The 17,217-nt window shown below is 43.6% G+C and overlaps 1 protein-coding gene and 1 long non-coding RNA gene across 4 annotated transcripts; one reads left to right on the plus strand and one right to left on the minus strand.

The window, feature by feature from the left end:
* Positions 1-1,013: 1,013 nt before the first annotated feature.
* LOC123110328 (uncharacterized) lies at positions 1,014-13,142 on the minus strand. Of its 3 annotated transcripts, XR_006453304.1 has the most exons (11): positions 12,674-13,141; positions 12,436-12,582; positions 12,153-12,307; positions 11,447-11,737; positions 11,207-11,337; positions 7,163-7,280; positions 6,996-7,088; positions 6,809-6,886; positions 6,603-6,690; positions 3,209-3,449; positions 1,017-1,427 (listed from the first exon to the last, which is right to left on the minus strand). XR_006453304.1 is itself a non-coding variant. In XM_044530819.1 (10 exons), the coding sequence occupies exons 1-10, from the start codon at positions 12,828-12,830 to the stop codon at positions 1,411-1,413; spliced, it is 1,275 nt and encodes a 424-aa protein (XP_044386754.1). In that variant the 5' UTR covers positions 12,831-13,142; the 3' UTR covers positions 1,014-1,410. The 3 variants fall into 3 exon arrangements, 2 of the variants coding, with proteins under 2 accessions (XP_044386754.1, XP_044386755.1); XM_044530819.1 differs by lacking the exon at positions 3,209-3,449 and having other exon boundaries at positions 1,014-1,427; positions 12,674-13,142; XM_044530820.1 differs by lacking the exon at positions 1,017-1,427 and having other exon boundaries at positions 2,317-3,449.
* Positions 8,381-9,557, plus strand: LOC123110329 (uncharacterized). Its single transcript, XR_006453305.1, has 3 exons — positions 8,381-8,543; positions 8,962-9,033; positions 9,309-9,557. It is a non-coding gene; the product is annotated as an uncharacterized lncRNA (long non-coding RNA).
* Positions 13,143-17,217: the final 4,075 nt, after the last annotated feature.

Below are 17,217 nucleotides of genomic sequence, written 5' to 3' on the forward strand. Positions count from 1 at the left end.
TCAGTACTCCAAAATTTTCTTCATACCATCATAAGCTTGAATGATTAGAGGATCATGTTCATACTACCACGACCCTCCCTTCAGAACTCGTACCATATCAGCTTCACAACCAAAGTGAACAAGGTACTTGTTGTGCCCTAGATAGGTGTAATCCAGGTCCTCCTTCAACCGCCATCCAGCTTCTATGTTCTCAAACAAAGTTCTCGGTGTTGGCCTTTCCAGGGAATAAACGAGCATGATAACAGTCCATGGATGCACCTGATTCTTTCTGGAGAACACCACCTTCCTCAATACATCCTCACCTTCCATGAAACCTTGGGGGCCATTTACTTCGGATCTTTCCTCCTCTTGGGGCGGGGACGGCAGAGCTGGCGCGCCCATCTTTTTCTCTTGTTTCCACGTGACGAGTGTCTACACCCAGGGGTTCCTCACCTCAAGGGACTCAACATCCCCATCAGAAGGCTCGGGTGGGCAGCATCCACAGAGGGAGCTCAGTAATTGCCCCCACAGACCTTCGGTTCTGCCTCGGACCCTGTCAGCTCGCACCCACAGACTGCGCAAATGTTGGCATCTTGGCGTGTTGGATATTGCACGGCGGCGGCACAACAACGAGAGTGGATTGATCTAGCAGTTTGTACGGTTTCTGGTGCTTCTCTGCTCCCGGCCTCCCGCCCTATGCTGCTTTATGTAGGCGAGTTTCTCGGGACGGCTCAAGGAACCTTAAGCCTTCCCAACTTTGGAATGGACACTGCAGGATTGCTACGACAAGGAATGTTGTGCGATGTAGGGGCGGACGAGGCCACGGTGATTCCATGGTACCACGAGGGCAGACACACTGTTCTGGCGACTATTCCAACGACAGAGGTGCTCTACGAGATTATGGACTCAAGCCGCGTGGATTGGATAAATAAAATTGCCAATTCTGATTAGAAAAAAAATATATCAAGCGTTAGAGGAACTACTGAACTCAATCACTTGCTGTCGTTACTCAACAGTTTGGTACTTGCAAGGGATACAGGATGGCCGGGAACGGCGGCGGCAACCAGAGATCAAGCAAAAAATCATTCCAAAACATTAACATATTTCTTTAACATGGGATGTACATCAGTTTCAAACCCTTTATGCAGGAAGGAGGCTTGAAGAGATGAAAGGGCATTCACTCACTATGACCTCGCCAGCTGCTATTCCTCGTGTATCTTTAGATCATACATGGCCTTTCTTCGAGTCTAACATCCCTCTGAGATACTACCTTCACAAGGTAATTCTTGTGCTCTTGTTTTTTTTAGCAAAACAGAACAAGGGGCACTAAATTACATGTGCACAAGTTATTTCTAATATCCACTAGACTACTACATATGGTCAATCACACTACATCTAATATGGAAACCTTCTCTTTTTCCGGCAGCCAGTTCAAGAGACTCTAGTACCTGTTATAAAGAACAACACAACTCAAGTGAGCCTTCTTCTGCACGCAAAACTCCTCTCGCAAGGCGAATGTTTTTCAGCATGCAAGTGATATCTAATACATACTTTTTTTAAATGATTTAATTTGTATTCTTTGCAAGATGTCACACAACTCAAACTTAGTGCCACATAAATCACAAGCGTGGACACAAACATAGATCTCTTAGCCGATTTCCCCCCTAAAATTTACAACTTTACAGACAACCTAACATGGATTCTTTGGTGAAAAAAAAAGATGGATGAACTCTGTACTCAACAATTTACTTTTGCTGGACCAGCCATTTACGAAAACCAGAAACTCCCAAATAAATCAACGAACAATATCAACCGATGCTTACAAGGGATTAGAGACTGCTGTTTGCAGATGCATTCCATGATTGTTAACATAGGGAGTGTACGAGGAATTGATATGGCAACTTCATGAAAAAGTTTCATGGTTAAGTGTACACACGGCACTTGTACCCTGCACCACCAAACTTCTTCATCATGGTACCACATGGAGAAGATATATGCGGCAAATCCAAATGCTATACACTCCTTCCATTCCAGAATATAAGGTGCATCAACTTTCGCGCAAGTCAAACTTATGTATGAAGGGGAGCCTTGGCGCAGTGGTAAAGCTGCTGCCTTGCAGAAAATATGGTTCAAGTCCTGGAAACAACCTCTTGCAGAAATGTAGGGAAAGGCTGCGTACAATAGACCCAAAGTGGTCGGACGGACCCTTCCCCGGACCCTGCGCAAGCGGGAGCTACATGCACCGGGCTGCCCTTTTTTTTATAATACAAAATAAATAAAATAAGAAAATTATTTTCGTGATGATACAAATATTTTATTGTAGATATTGAAGTACTATTTTCTAAAAACTTGATAAACATGCACATGTTTGACTTTTGAAAAACTAATACACATTATATTTTGGGATGGAGGGAGTAGTTTTTAGAATGGCCACAAAATATTATGGTATAGATGTGGGTTCTCTGAAGCTAATAGCTCATAAATAACATATCTGAAAGTTTTAACAATCAAATGAAGGACCCAACATAACAGCTTCAAAGACTGGTGGCTCTCTGCTCGCCTTTCAATTTCAGGAAACAAGAGAAAAGGTTTTTTATAGCCTATGTTTCCTGTGAGCTTGGTCAATCTGGAGGGAAAGAAACTATCGGAATTTAACTGTCAGGCTGCAGCTCTTCAGAACTTCTTGTTTTGACTAGAAGCTCTTCAGGGCATGGATAATAAGCTCAGTGGTTTACAATTTGTGGAGTCTGGCCAGTGTTAAGGGCCAGAGCAAACTGGTAGTTGTTGTAAGTTGGCAAATTGCCTGTTTCAGTTTAGTTTGGGCCGTTAAAATGTTGCAGGCCGCGTCAAGGCTGTTTCTTCCTTGGTCTTCATGTACTAAACCTCTTTTCTTTTTCTTCTATAAAATACACAGCCCTTTTGCATGGTTAGAAAAAAAATAGAAATCAAATTAAGGACCTAAAGGGGCTGCATCAGAGAGCTCATTATGGGTAAGTTTAATGTGAGGAGAAAAACAAGTAGGAGGTTGGAAGGCTGAATCTTGCTAAGTGTAATGAAACAACTAAATGCATTGAGCAAAACAATTGGGATCCATACAGTTGCTCGGAGAAATGAGTTTGAAGCAGAGATAAGTATGCTTGAATCACAAGGGCATGATACGCTACAAGTCATAAACATAAAAGATAAGACATGTTCATGCAGTGCGTGGTAAGTTTTTCGGAAGACATACCTTCATGCATTGGCCTTCAGATGCTCAATCAGGGGAGCTGAGATCCAAGCACATGCCGATAATTATTACAGCATTGAGATGTTTAGGGAATCATATGCTGGGTCAGTACCATCCATGACAGATTCACTAGATACGACACAACTGGGTGAAAGTCGACTCGGGTTGCAAAGTACACCCACCAACTCTAAAAAGGCCTCCAGGCAGACCCAGGAAGCAGACAATTAGGAGATTGTTTTTTAACCTGGTAGAAAGGTGGTCCTGGGGAGAGTGTTGTACCCCAGCATAAGCTGGTGGTTGCTGACTTCCGCTTTCGGATTCATGTCCAGCGGGATAAGCGTGCCAAGGTCACTAGAACGAAGTGGTGGAAGCTCAAGGGGGAGGTAGCTCAGGTGTTCAAGGAGAGGGTATTTAAGGAGGGCCCTTGGGAGGAAGGAGGGGATGCGGACAATGTGTGGATGAAGATGGCGACTTGCATTCGTAAGGTGGCCTCGGAGGAGTTTGGAGTGTCCAGGGGAAGGAGAAGCGAAGATAACGATACCAAGTGGTGGAATGATGATGTCCAGAAGGCGCTTAAAGAGAAGAAAGATTGCTTCAGACGCCTATACCTGGATAGGAGTGCAGACAACATAGAGAAGTACAAGATGGCGAAGAAGGCCGCAAAGCGAGCTGTTGGTGAAGCAAGGGGTCGGGCATATGAGGACCTCTACCAACGGTTAGGCACGAAGGAAGGTGAAAGGGACATCTATAAGATGGCTAAGATCCGGGAGAGGAAGACGAGGGATATTGGCCAAGTCAAATGCATCAAGGACGGAGCAGGCCAACTCTTGGTGAAGGACGAAGAGATTAAGCATAGATGGCGGGAGTACTTCGACAAGCTGTTCAATGGGGAGAATGAGAGTTCTACCATTGAACTGAATGACTCCTTTGATGAGACCAGCATGCGTTTTGTGCGGCGCATCCAGGAGTCTGAGGTGAAGGAGGCTTTAAAAAGGATGAAAGGAGGCAAGGCGATGGGCCCTGATTGTATCCCCATTGAGGTGTGGAAAGGTCTCGGGGACGTAGCGATAGTATGGCTAACCAAGCTTTTCAACCTCATTTTTCGGGCAAATAAGATGCCAGAAGAATGGAGACGGAGTATATTAGTACCAATCTTCAAGAACAAGGGGGGTGTTCAGAGTTGTACTAATTACCGTGGAATTAAGCTGATGAGCCATACAATGAAGCTATGGGAGAGAGTCATTGAGCACCGCTTAAGAAGAATGACAAGCGTGACCAAAAATCAGTTTGGTTTCATGCCTGGGAGGTCGACCATGGAAGCCATTTTCTTGGTACGACAACTTATGGAGAGATATAGGGAGCATAAGAAGGACTTGCATATGGTGTTCATTGACTTGGAGAAGGCCTATGATAAGATACCGCGGAATGTCATGTGGTGGGCCTTGGAGAAACACAAAGTCGTACATTACCCTCATCAAGGACATGTACAATAATGTTGTGACAAGTGTTCGAACAAGTGATGTCGACACCGATGACTTCCCGATTAAGATAGGACTGCATCAGGGGTCAGCTTTGAGCCCTTATCTTTTTGCATTGGTGATGGATGAGGTCACAAGGGGTATACAAGGAGATATCCCATGGTGTATGCTCTTTGCGGATGATGTGGTGCTAGTTGACGATAGTCAGATGGGGGTAAATAGGAAGTTAGAGTTATGGAGACAAACCTTGGAATCGAAAGGGTTTAGGCTTAGTAGAACTAAAACCGAGTACATGATGTGCGGTTTCAGTACTACTAGCTGTGAGGAGGAGGAGGTTAGCCTTGATGGCCAGGTGGTACCTCGGAAGGACACCTTTCGGTATTTGGGGTCAATGTTGCAGGAGGATGGGGGTATTGATGAAGATGTGAACCATCGAATCAAAGCCGGATGGATGAAGTGGCGCCAAGCTTCTGGCATTCTCTGTGACAAGAGAGTGCCACAAAAGCTAAAAGGCAAGTTCTACAGGACGGCGGTTCGACCCGCAATGTTGTATGGCGCGGAGTGTTGGCCGACTAAAAGGCGACATGTTCAACAGTTAGGTGTGGCGGAGATGCGTATGTTGAGATGGATGTGTGGCCACACGAGGAAGGATCGAGTCCGGAATGATGATATACGAGATAGAGTTGGGGTAGCACCAATTGAGGAGAAGCTTGTCCAACATCGTTTGAGATGGTTTGGGCATATTCAGCGCAGGCCTCCAGAAGCTCCAGTGCATAGCGGACGGCTAAAGCGTGCGGAGAATGTCAAGAGAGGGCGGGGTCGACCGATTTTGACATGGGAGGAGTCCGTTAAGAGAGACCTGAAGGATTGGAGTATCGACAAAGAGCTAGCTATGGACAGGGGTGCGTGGAAGCTTGCTATCCATGTGCCAGAGCCATGAGTTGGTTGCGAGATCTTATGGGTTTCACCTCTAGCCTACCCCAACTTGTTTGGGACTAAAGGCTTTGTTGTTGTTGTTGTTGTTGTTGTTGTAGAAAGGTGGTCAGGTGCAGAATTTGTAAGGGGGTGGGCCATATGACGAAAACATGCAAGGAGCCAAAACCCGAGCAAGAATTCCTATGATCTTATCTGATGTTGATGAGGAACCAACTTCAAACTAATGTGTTCTCTCATGTTAATTTGTTTTACATATCATTGCTTAGTACTGAGTACTATGTTTAATCTTATAAATCATTGCAGAAAGAAATGTGCAAATGTGATTGAAGAACCTGTAGAAACTCGAGAACAACATCCAAGGAGAAGGTATGAGTATTGGACATGCTTTTAGTCACATTTTTACTGCCCACTGTAATGTTTTTCGCTCAATAATCATTTCAGGAGAGAAGGTATGAGGACTGAAGAATCTATAACTAATTACAAGAGGTATTAGTCTGATTTGTACATATTTACATGTGCAAATAGATTGAAGAACCTGTACTAACTATATTATATTGTCTTTTTAACTCTAGGAAGAAAACTTCTGTCAACATGACTCCTATGAAGAAGCCCACAGCCAAAGGAAATGACAAGATAACTCCAGTGAAGAAAGCTGCACCTAAAACGAAGGAACATGGAGCATGGATGCTTTGGTGACAGAAACATGGATGAATTCTGTTCTCAACAATTTACTTGCTACACACGCCCATTTACCAAAGCCATGTAAACCCAAAATATCAACATAGTTTATAGTGTGGTATGATATTTGTAAGCATCACATGGATGGCATAAGAGTGTATTGCACAATGCACATAAGCTTACACAATTAAATTAAAATATAATATATCTACAAAAACTGGAATATACATACTTGAGAATCGAACTGATAATCTAGATAATTTGTAGATGGGATCATGGGACTAGTTAAAAGAGGAGACGCGTACCTCTTGCAATAACTTCTCCAAGGTCTGATACAGTTGCAGTCAACTCTACGGTCCTTCGGCATTTTTTGAGTGTTTGAAACAACCCAACCTATGGAGTTAGCATAACACATTTCTCAGTGCTAACATTTTGCTAATAATACTTCTGTACAAAGGAATGAATGGCAGGGATCAAGCGAACTACCGTTATAAGATAGAACTGAACTTACAGAAATATGAACTTCAGTATTACGGCCATTTTTATTATCTGAAGGGTGTTTGCATATGCTCATCAACAGATTTTCCAACTGATAATTTCAGAAAAAAGAACATAGAAGTCAAGAGCATGAAGCTACCGAATATCACAAGTGTAATTTATTTTCACTTTATTAACCTAACAAATCTTAATAAACCCACCTGAACTGTGGTAGAAATGCATTTTCCCTTAATACATTCAATAAGATCACCTTTTTGGATTCCACATTTCTCAGCATTAGATCCTTTGGACACCTAAGGTTCAATTGCCAAATAATTATACCATATGCACATGGGAAAAAGAGCACCTTCAGGAAGGCATTATATACCTCTCTAACAACAAGACCGTCATCAATGTTATACATACGACATAACATGTCAACATGAGCAGGCTCTAGGAGCTTGATGGCCTCAAACCTCATCCCAAGATGGGGCCGACCAATGTACCTACACCAAGTCAGGTACCATTTAACATATTTCGAGCAAGGTATACATGGGTAAGTAACGCTTCCAAAATAAGCCATTTTAGTGGAATCCAACTTCTATCCTTTTTTTTTTGGAACAAGGACTTCTATCTAACACGTTTAAAATTTCCCATCACTAGCCAAATATTTTGATTCAAATAGATTTCAAAAAGGCCCAAAGGGGATGAATCATTAATAGTAGTTAGAAACGATCAAAGAAGATTTTTTTCATGATGTTACGTAAACTCGAAACATCAAATTTAGATGAGATCAATTGAGTATCACAAAAACATTTGTTCATGAATATCTCCTACGTTTAAATTCAAGCCATCCTTAAAAAAGATGGGTTAAAGGAAAATTGTCCATCAAAATTGAGAGAAAACAAAGTTTTCCATTTAATACTCTACACTTTGGATGTAGATAGTGCTAAAGAGATGCGAAGCAAAATTATGAAGTCTTATCAGTTCTATCTTATAAATAGTTGTCATGATGAAACATTTATAATCAAGAGTGGTTCTAATTGTTTCTTTCCGTCTAGGCCCCATCAAAGATCCAGTGCTTGATTTGCTTATAAATGATTGTTGCTATATTACATATTGCAGCCACTTGTTCAAACATATCACTGTATATATATAACACGACAATGACTATACTATTTTGAAAATCTGAACATAACTTAAAGGGCATACCAGTGCTCAAAGCTCACAAACAAAGTGGGGTCTGGGGAAGGGGATTTCTAGACAGCCTTAGGCCCCGCTTGGTTCCTCGTTTTAGGGCCCAAAAAAATACACCTGTAAAATATACCCCTGTAAAATAAAAACGGATGGGCCTGTCGTTGGTGCTTGGCATGTCGTTTTTGGGCTGTAAGTTTTACACTGGTTTTCTCGTTTAGACCCGTATCAGGCCGGTATCTGATACAGACCAGAGGCCGTCGTTTTTCCCCACCTCGCCTCTTGCTCGAGACCTGGATCGAATTGCGCCGCCGAGAGGCGCCGGCGCTGGTGTCCACGAGGTGGTCAAGCAACGGCGTTCGCGACGGCGACGTGGTGAGGCGCAGAAGACGGTGGCCACGACGGGGGTTAGGCGCGCCGACGACGGCGACTCGTTCCTGGCCGCGATGGTGACGGCGACTCGCTCCTGGCCGCGACAGTGACGGCGACTCGCTCCTGGCCGCGACGGCGACGTTGGCCGGCAGCCGTGACCTGACCGTGACGGCGAATCGCTCATCCTCCTCTGCTCCACCAAGGTATCCTCCCTCCTCCTCCTCTGCCATCCCTCCCCGCCCCTTCCCCGTTCAACCGGCGGCGGAGTACTCCTTGGCGATGTGGCCGTCCTGCTTGGTCATGATTAGCCCGAACCCTCCTGCCAGTTAACAGCTGCTGCCAAAATTTCACAAGAATTCAGTTCATTAGCTGCTGTCGAAGTTCAGATTGATGTAAACCTAGAAATACTGATAAACAAACAGATGAACAATGGTCCGATGATTTGTTTATGAACAGGGTCCAATAAACTTCCATGGGTTTATGAATAGTTCATCTGTTTTCTTTGTCCAGTTGTGCAGATAGAATGCTAACTAAGTTGGGCCTGTTTGATAAGTTATATAACTGCAGCACCTATTATTGCTACTGATATCATTGGCTCATTGCTGCCTTTGTGCAATGCAGAACTGTTAAGAGTGATTTGGAGGATTCAAGATTCTGTGAAGCTCTTTTGACATTTAAAGCTCAGAACTGAAGGTACTTAATAAACTCAAAAGCATTCGGTCCAGCTTGTGTGTGTGTCACTGATTTATTCTTCATTGTTTTGCGTATGTGCTTGTCTATATACATCTATACTCAACTGTTACATCAATCAATAAAAGTATGGTAATATCTTTTCATGTTACACTAATCTCGTTATCTTGATGTGCTAGTGCTCCTTTTATTCCAATGTCATAACATAGATTATATATACTACTGTGTTTACTTTGAAGGAGAGTTGCGGTATTTATTTTGTAATCTCTTCTCGCTAGATAATGGATACGAGTAACCATGATGATGGATATGAGTCATGTACTGATTCTGAGGAGGAGGAGGAGGAGGAGATGATGTTTCTTGTCTTCCCAACAATATATTGTATATCTTCTAGGAGGGAAAAGATTCCAGTGAACACATCCATTCTTACGGGAGCTAAGTATATCCGAGAAATATTGGATGGCCACCCTCAACGGTGCCTTGATATTCTTAGGATGGAATCCCATATCTTCCAACTTCTATGTGACCATCTTAGAATGACATGGATGATGTTCCCGACGAGGTCAAAATCTTTGCCTCCGATGTTTTCAAGGATGCAGCAAATCATGAGATTTTCCTGGGTTACAACTCAAGATTGCGGGGTATGTGGCTAAAGAAGGAAGTCGACAAGATTAGTCCTCAGCCTCCTCCTTGCAAGTACCATTATCTTGGTTTTCTGCATTTCTTCTCCCCACTAAAGATAAGTTTGTAAGGCTTAGTTGAGTGAGTATTCCTTTGCAGCTCGGTTTTCATCTGGCGGTATTCCTTCAATCAATCTGGTGCTCTGATCAAAGGTATTGTCTGTGCTCCTTTTATTTCCATTAGGTGAAGCATACCTTGCTTGCTCCTGGAGTCCCTTTGGCCTCAACGAGGCCCCGCTAGTGGGAGGGAGTAACATAATATTCTGGACATGTTTGTTATTATCCACAATAGACCTGTGTTGAGAACTTGCAATTCTTGGAGCTATCATTTTTGCATTCAAAATCATATAGACCTGCTGCTGTCTAGAACATCTTTTCTTATTTAAGATGTTGTTTATATTGCTGCCATGTTGTTTCTTCATATCGGTGTTTTTTGAAAAATAATATGGTTTCTTTAAATTTAGTGACATGCTATGGCTACCTTGTACCATCTGGCTCCCCTTGGTAATTCAGGATTTTGTGCTAATCTTTTTGACATACATGGTTGTTCTTGACATGTGTGGCTGGTATCCTTCATAGAGCACAAAGTGTTCTTACATAGCTAATGTTTTTCAATTTTTTTCTTTTCAGGATGTCCTTTCACATGATTCTATGATTACCCGAGTCCATGAAGCAATCAATAATCTTCCTGAAATATTTTATGTCTAAGCGCACAATGGTTGAACAATTGCCTCAATAAATTTGGTTATGTAGCATCCGGACGAGACGAGACAAGTATGCCTCGATAAATTTGTAATTTAAACTACTGACTTTGAGCACTATGAGTTATCGGAACTATGTTCAAATGGATGATTGCAAAAATATTATCCTTTTTTTGATGTGGTTGTACTGTTATATAAATCAAAAATTTAGCTCATTTTATACCTGTGCAATTTGTGTGGAAGTGCAGTCTGTGCTGTTGAAAATTCTGTACGTGTGTATTAGAAAGTCTGTGCTGTTGAAAAGCTATACATTTGGGTGCCATGCATGTTTGAGCATATATGTAGTGCTGCAACTTGGGCGCCATGTATATTTTACAACCGAATTGAAACTGGAGCCAACTTACAGGGGTGGCAGAAAAACAACATTCCAAGCGGAGTCTAGAAGCGGAATGGAAATACAACCCTGTGGCATGTATTCGGTTTGAGACTAGTATAATACAGGTGTAAAATGTTACAGGGGTGGCAGAAAAACAACATTCCAAGCGGGGCCTTACCCTTGCATCGTAATTTTGCAAGGAGGCTGGTTCGAACCCCAAGACCTCCAGGAAACAAGTGGAGAGACTACCAATGGGCCAGGCCCGCCCTCCAAAATCTTAACATCTTATGGCCATTAAATTGCGTAAAAATGAGAAAATAGACACTAGTTCGACCACTAACAACAATAAAAAAAAATAGGGCAGAACACATTACCAAACAATAATAGATAGTATCACAGAGCTGAGAGGAAAAACGCACCGATATTTCTTCCATGAATCGAAACAATTGAGCAAAATGGAAGAAGGTATAAAAGACCCAAATCTCTCAGGGTCGTTGACCATTCCAACAACTTTTCCATTCAAGTCAATAACTAGCCCCCCATTGTCATACTACAACAATTCATATGGACAAAATATGAGATTTTGCAATATATAACATAAAATGGCATAGAAAACTAAGTTGTAATATATATAACTATCTCATGATAAGATATATTACCTCATTATTATCATCGTCATGGCCATCTGGAGAACAAAAGTACACGTTGTGGTGCCGCTCAAACAAGTTTGGATTCAGATATTCTGCCCTAGCATATGTTATCCTTAGATTTAAGGAATTGTCTCTTCCTAGCTGAAAAACCTCTTGAGCAAATTCTACATCTTTTTCACGAAGAGATGGTAACTTGATTGGTTGATCCACCTCAACATTCAAGAAAGCGATATCGTAATGGGGCTGATAGTAGACCAGCTCGCCCTTTGCACTAGTGCCATTTAGCAAATGAACAGTGACCTAAAAGAAAGTTCCAGATTTATAAGATTTTTTTAACAATGCCTAGTAAGCAAGTGGCATATGATGTTTCCATTTTGTTATCAGAAAAGGCCAGTAGCTAGCACAAAAAACATGTACTTTGTACTGGTGCCATCTAGCAAACGAACAGTGACCTAAGAAAAATGTTCTGGAACAGATTATATAAGACTTTTGAACATGCTTGGTGAGCAAATCGCATATGCTGTTTCCATTTTGTTATTATAAAGGGCCAATTGCACGCAAAAAAAAAAACATTTGAATTGCAACCAGTTAGATTTACACTGGGGATTAAATTATTTATTTGGGGGTGGAAGCGGCTGGGCTGGAAAAGAACGTACATGGGTATATATAGAGAGAGAGAGAGAAATTAATATAAGAAACACTAGATTTGACTCACATCAGCATTAGGGGCATACTCTTGGCCGCCTGTCCAGACGCTGTAAGGAGCGTCCTTTGTGCGAATCAGCCGTGCAGTTGTCAAGACAAGGCCGGTTTTCTTCTCCGCATCCCAATCGACCCAGAAGCCGGAGCACCGTCTCAGCGGCTCACCATCTGCGTGATTCAAGCGCGATGGATATGGATATATACATACACTAAGTTGCGCAACGGACGATGGGTCAATCAATCCAAAACAGAGAGGGTGCAAAGCAAAGCTGCATAGATGTACACATAATACAGACCAAGGGAGGATGAAACCCCTAGAAGGAATTTGGCGGCCGAGAGGACGGCCTGGCTTCCGGATTCACGGACGGAGAAGAGCTCAGCAATGTGGAACCGGGTCGGGGGCTTGAAGTGATCGAGCGTGGGGATTTTCACAGGGCGGGGAGCTACAGACAGGCAGGCAGGCAGGCGGCAGGAGCATAAATAGATAAACAATTATAGTATAATAAACTGATGAAAAAAATGGATGAGGCGGACCTGATTCTTCTTCGCGTCTGGCCTGCTCCGTCTTGGCCGAGTAGTCATGGCCCAAGGACGGATCAGGCGACCAGACCTCTTCCTCTTCGCTCCACACATCCAACTTCCTCTTCTTCTCCGCCAAGGGGTCGTCTCGTCTGGTCGGATAAGCCGCCATGCTCCTTTTCTTGTTGGACCCGCACTCGTCTTCTTTCCCGGATCGCCTCCACCGCCGCAATCAACCGATAGAGGAATCAACCGATCCTCTCGCAATCGCGCCGCCGCCGCCGCCGGCCAGTGGGGATTTATTCGTCGGTGTTTATTTGGAAGGCCACCGTGGTGGTGGTGGCTAGTTTTTTTTTCTTTTTTTAGGGTTGGTGGCTAGTGTTCCGCAACTCCGCCGGCGAGTCCGATCCGAGGTTGCGGAGCGAGGGGCGAGCGTCGTAGATGAAGTAGTCGAACATGCGAAAGTAAATGACACAGAGAGATATGGAGGAGACCAGCTTTATTAATCAATGATCAGGTGTTATAATGATGGCTCCTCGTTGTTTTATATAGGGGGTAGGGGGTCAAGGGATAAGTACCCACTTAATGTAAAGTGGAGGAAACGGGAGGGGCTAGCCCGTGCGATACGCACGAGGCCGCCGCCACCCTTCGATGGCCCGGTTTCCCAACACTCCCCCTTGGTAATTATCCGTATATCCATGCCTCAAAACTCCGAAAAACCCAGTGGGAAAAAATATGGAGAAAGAGCACACAGCATACGTTGTTGTATTGCACGAATTGCCTCGTCAAAAACCTCGTGTGAGAAACATCAGAAAAACTCACTCAAGGGAAAAAGAGTACAATCCACTCAACCATCAAGTTGAGTACTCGATCATCAAAAGATTTTAGCGACGAGTTTGTGAAGTTTCTCCCCCTGAACCTTGCATCTCTCTAAGTCTCATCATACTGATTCCACGCACACACCTCTCTAAGGTTGATGCCGGTAATGATTTAGTGAACATATCAGCAAGATTGTCACAGGACTTAGTATGAAAAACTCTCACCTTGTTCAACTGCTGCAACTCATGTGCATAGAAAAACTTGGGACTAATATGCTTTGTGAGGTTACTCTTCACATAACCCATCTGGACTTGTGCAACACAAGCAGCATTATCTTCATAGATAATGGTAGGGGTTTATACGGTGTTCAGCCCACATGTTTGCTGAATGTGGCCGATCATCCGCCGAAGCGATACACATTCTTTTAACGCTCCGAATAGTGCCATGATTTCCGAGTGGTTCGTGGAAGTCGACACAAGAGTTTGCTTGAACGATTTCCATAAAAATGTAGTTCCACCACAAAGGAAAACATATCCAGTCTGCGATTTGCAATCATGCGGGTCCGATAGGTACCCAGCATCGGCATAGCCTATAATAGATAGGTCTTGATTCCTTTTATAAAATAGGCCAAGATGTTTGGTCCCTTGCAGGTAACGGAAGACGTCCTTGACACCTTTCCAATGTCTTTTGGTAGGTTCAGAACTGTACCTCGCGAGCAAACTGACGGCGGCCGTGTACAGTTTGCGAGATACATGAGTGCTCCAATTGCACTCGGGTAAGGAACCTCTGGTCCCAGAGTTTCCTCCTCCTCTTTCTTTTGCCTGAATGGGTCCTTGTCTGGTTGTAAAGATCTCCTGACCATCAGGGTCTTAGAAGGATATGCCTTATCAAATCCAAATCTTTCCAACACCTTCTGGCTGTAGGCCGACTGGTGCACTAGAATCCCATCAGGGGAATGTTCAAGTTGCAGACCTAGACAGAACTTGGTTTTACCCAAATCCTTCATCTCGAATTCCGACATCAGGTAGGAACTCGCTTCCTCAATATCCTCAGGTGTACCGATTGTGTTTAAATCGTCCACGTACGCCGAGATTATACAGAACCCGTCTTGGGATCGTCGTATGAAAACACATGGGCGATCTTTATTGCTCGTGTAGCCCTTCTGATTGAGGAAATCGCTTAAGCGATTGTACCACATTCTACCAGATTGTCTGAGTCCGTACAATGCCTTTTGAAGTTGAACACTGTATAAACCCATGTTTGCTCTATCATGGTTCGGAACAGGGATACCTTCTGGAACCTTCATGTATATGTTCGAATCCAAATTACCATACAGGTAAGCAGTGACAACATCCATTAGTTTCATTTTCAAGCCCATGTTTACTGCCATCGAGATCAAGTATCTAAAGGTAACTCCATCCATGACCGGGGAATAAGTCTCCTCAAAATCAACACCTGGTCGTTGAGTGAACCCTTGAGCGACGAGCCTTGCTTTGTACCGTACTACCTTATTATTTTCATCTCTCTTTCGAACAAAAACTCACCTATGGCCAACAGGGCGAATGTGTGGAGGAGTTCGACAAACTGGTCCGAACACCTTCCTTTTGTTGAGAGATAATAATTCGGCAGTAATTGCCTATTGCCAATCTTTCCAATCCGACCTTCTCTTGCAATCAGCGAGCGTGTTAGGCTTAGGGTCAAGATATATGATTGAAGCAATTTTCGTAGCAAAGTTGATGTCGACAATCACCATTGCTCGGTTCAGGGACTCCCCCTTATAAATATAATTTATGGCCATTTCCTCATGGAGCGCATCTGGCGCAAACACTTGCTCTACCAAATTTCTCATTATGGGAGCAAGGTCCTTTAGATTTCCTGCGCCGATGTGTGCGCTCACATCTCCATAGGGTGTTTCCCCTATGGGAAAGTTTAAGTCCAGAATTTCGTGCACTGAATTTTCCGTACTTGTGTCAGGTCTCGACTGGCTCCCCGTTTCAATTTGGGGCACTTTGGCGACAAGCTGTAATAAATCTCTCTTATCCTTTTTCGTCAGGCATCCCCGAGTACTTGGGATTTGAGAAGTCGGATTTCTCGTCCTTTTAGGCCTTTGGACGGGAGCGGGTATACCATCATTTTTCTTCCGTATTTCAACCCTTTCCGGTGCATTGCGCGCGTGCACATGCGATTTTATCACAGTCTTTAAGTCACTAAAGTGGTCAGGCAGTTGATTTGCTAAAGACTGCAAATCTATTATCTTTTGGACTTCTCTCTCAGTCTCAGCAGTGCGCGGGTCATGAGCGTGGATCCCCGTGGCTTGCCACGTGATTTCTCGACTTTTAGCATCAAGGGGTTGATTCTCTCCCCCTAAAGTCGGGAAAAAATCTTCGTCAAAAATGCAATCAGCAAAACGAGCCGTGTGACAATCACCTGCCATGTGGGCCTAGATACCTGATTATGGACACAGTCTCATAACCAACGTATATCCCCGACTTACGAAGCGGGCCCATCGCCGATCGCTGAGGGGGTAGTATTGGTACATATACCTGGCAACTGAACCTACGAAGGTGGGAAATTTTCGGTGCCGACCATTGCGCAAGTTGAACAGGAGAGTGGATGTTGTAGGCCGACGGTCGAAAGTTGATGAGATTAGCCGCGTGTAACACCGCGTGGCCCCAACATGTAGTTGGTAAATTACAACCCTGAAGGAGCGGTCGGGCAATGAATTTAATTCTTTTAATCAATGCCTCAGCAAGTCCGTTTTGTGTATGAACATGTGGTACCGAGTGCTCAACTTTGATTCCTATTGCCATGCAATAATCATCGAACGCCTTTGAAGTAAATTCTCCGGCATTGTCCATTCGAATAGACTTTATACGATAATCCCGGAAATTATTCCTCATTTCTATGACCTGAGAGATCAACTTTGCAAAGGCATGGTTCCGTGTTGACAGCAGGCAAACATTGGACCATTTAGAGGAAGCATCAATGAGCACCATTTAGAGGGGCTGAATTGGACCGCATATGTCCCCTTGGATACGTTCCAAGAACGGGGGGATTTCATCCCTCACCTTGAGGGGCGATGGACTAATGACTAACTTCCCCTTAGCGCATGCGGAGCACACGAAATCATCAGGATTCGGGAAGTTCTTCACGTTAACATTATGGCCATGCGAGTTGTTGATTATATTTCTCATCATCCTAAGTCGGGGGTGGCCTAACCTATCGTGCCAGAGGCAGAAGAGTTTAGAGCTTCTAAAGACGGTCTTGAGGGTAGTGTACACGGGCGGTGCTACTATCTTAGTGTAGTATAGCCCTGTGTCAAATGAAGGAAGCCTTTCGATAACATGTTTACCACCTGCATCCCGCTTTGTGATGAGTAGGCACTCCTTGCTATTTTCATCATCGGTCTCAGCATGGAAACCATTAGCGCGGATGTCTCTAAAGCTCAAAAGAGTACGAGTCAACTCCGGGTACAACAACGCATCATTAATGATCAAAGTTGTTCCCATAGAGAGTATAATAGTGCCTCGTCCGGAGCCAACTATGTGAGAACCGCATCCGGCGATTGTCATAATACTTCCCGGAGATTTTTTAATGGACTCAAAGTACTTAGTTTCTCGTAAAATGGTATGAGTGATGGCGCTATCGGCAAGGCACGTTTCCTCCATTCGGGTGCCACACGCATTCTAAAATATGACATCTAATTAATGTAATGAGGAAGAAAATACATTAAAAATAAA

Source organism: Triticum aestivum, chromosome 5B, assembly GCF_018294505.1.
Source record: "Triticum aestivum cultivar Chinese Spring chromosome 5B, IWGSC CS RefSeq v2.1, whole genome shotgun sequence".
In the NCBI taxonomy this organism is placed as follows: domain Eukaryota; kingdom Viridiplantae; phylum Streptophyta; class Magnoliopsida; order Poales; family Poaceae; genus Triticum; species Triticum aestivum.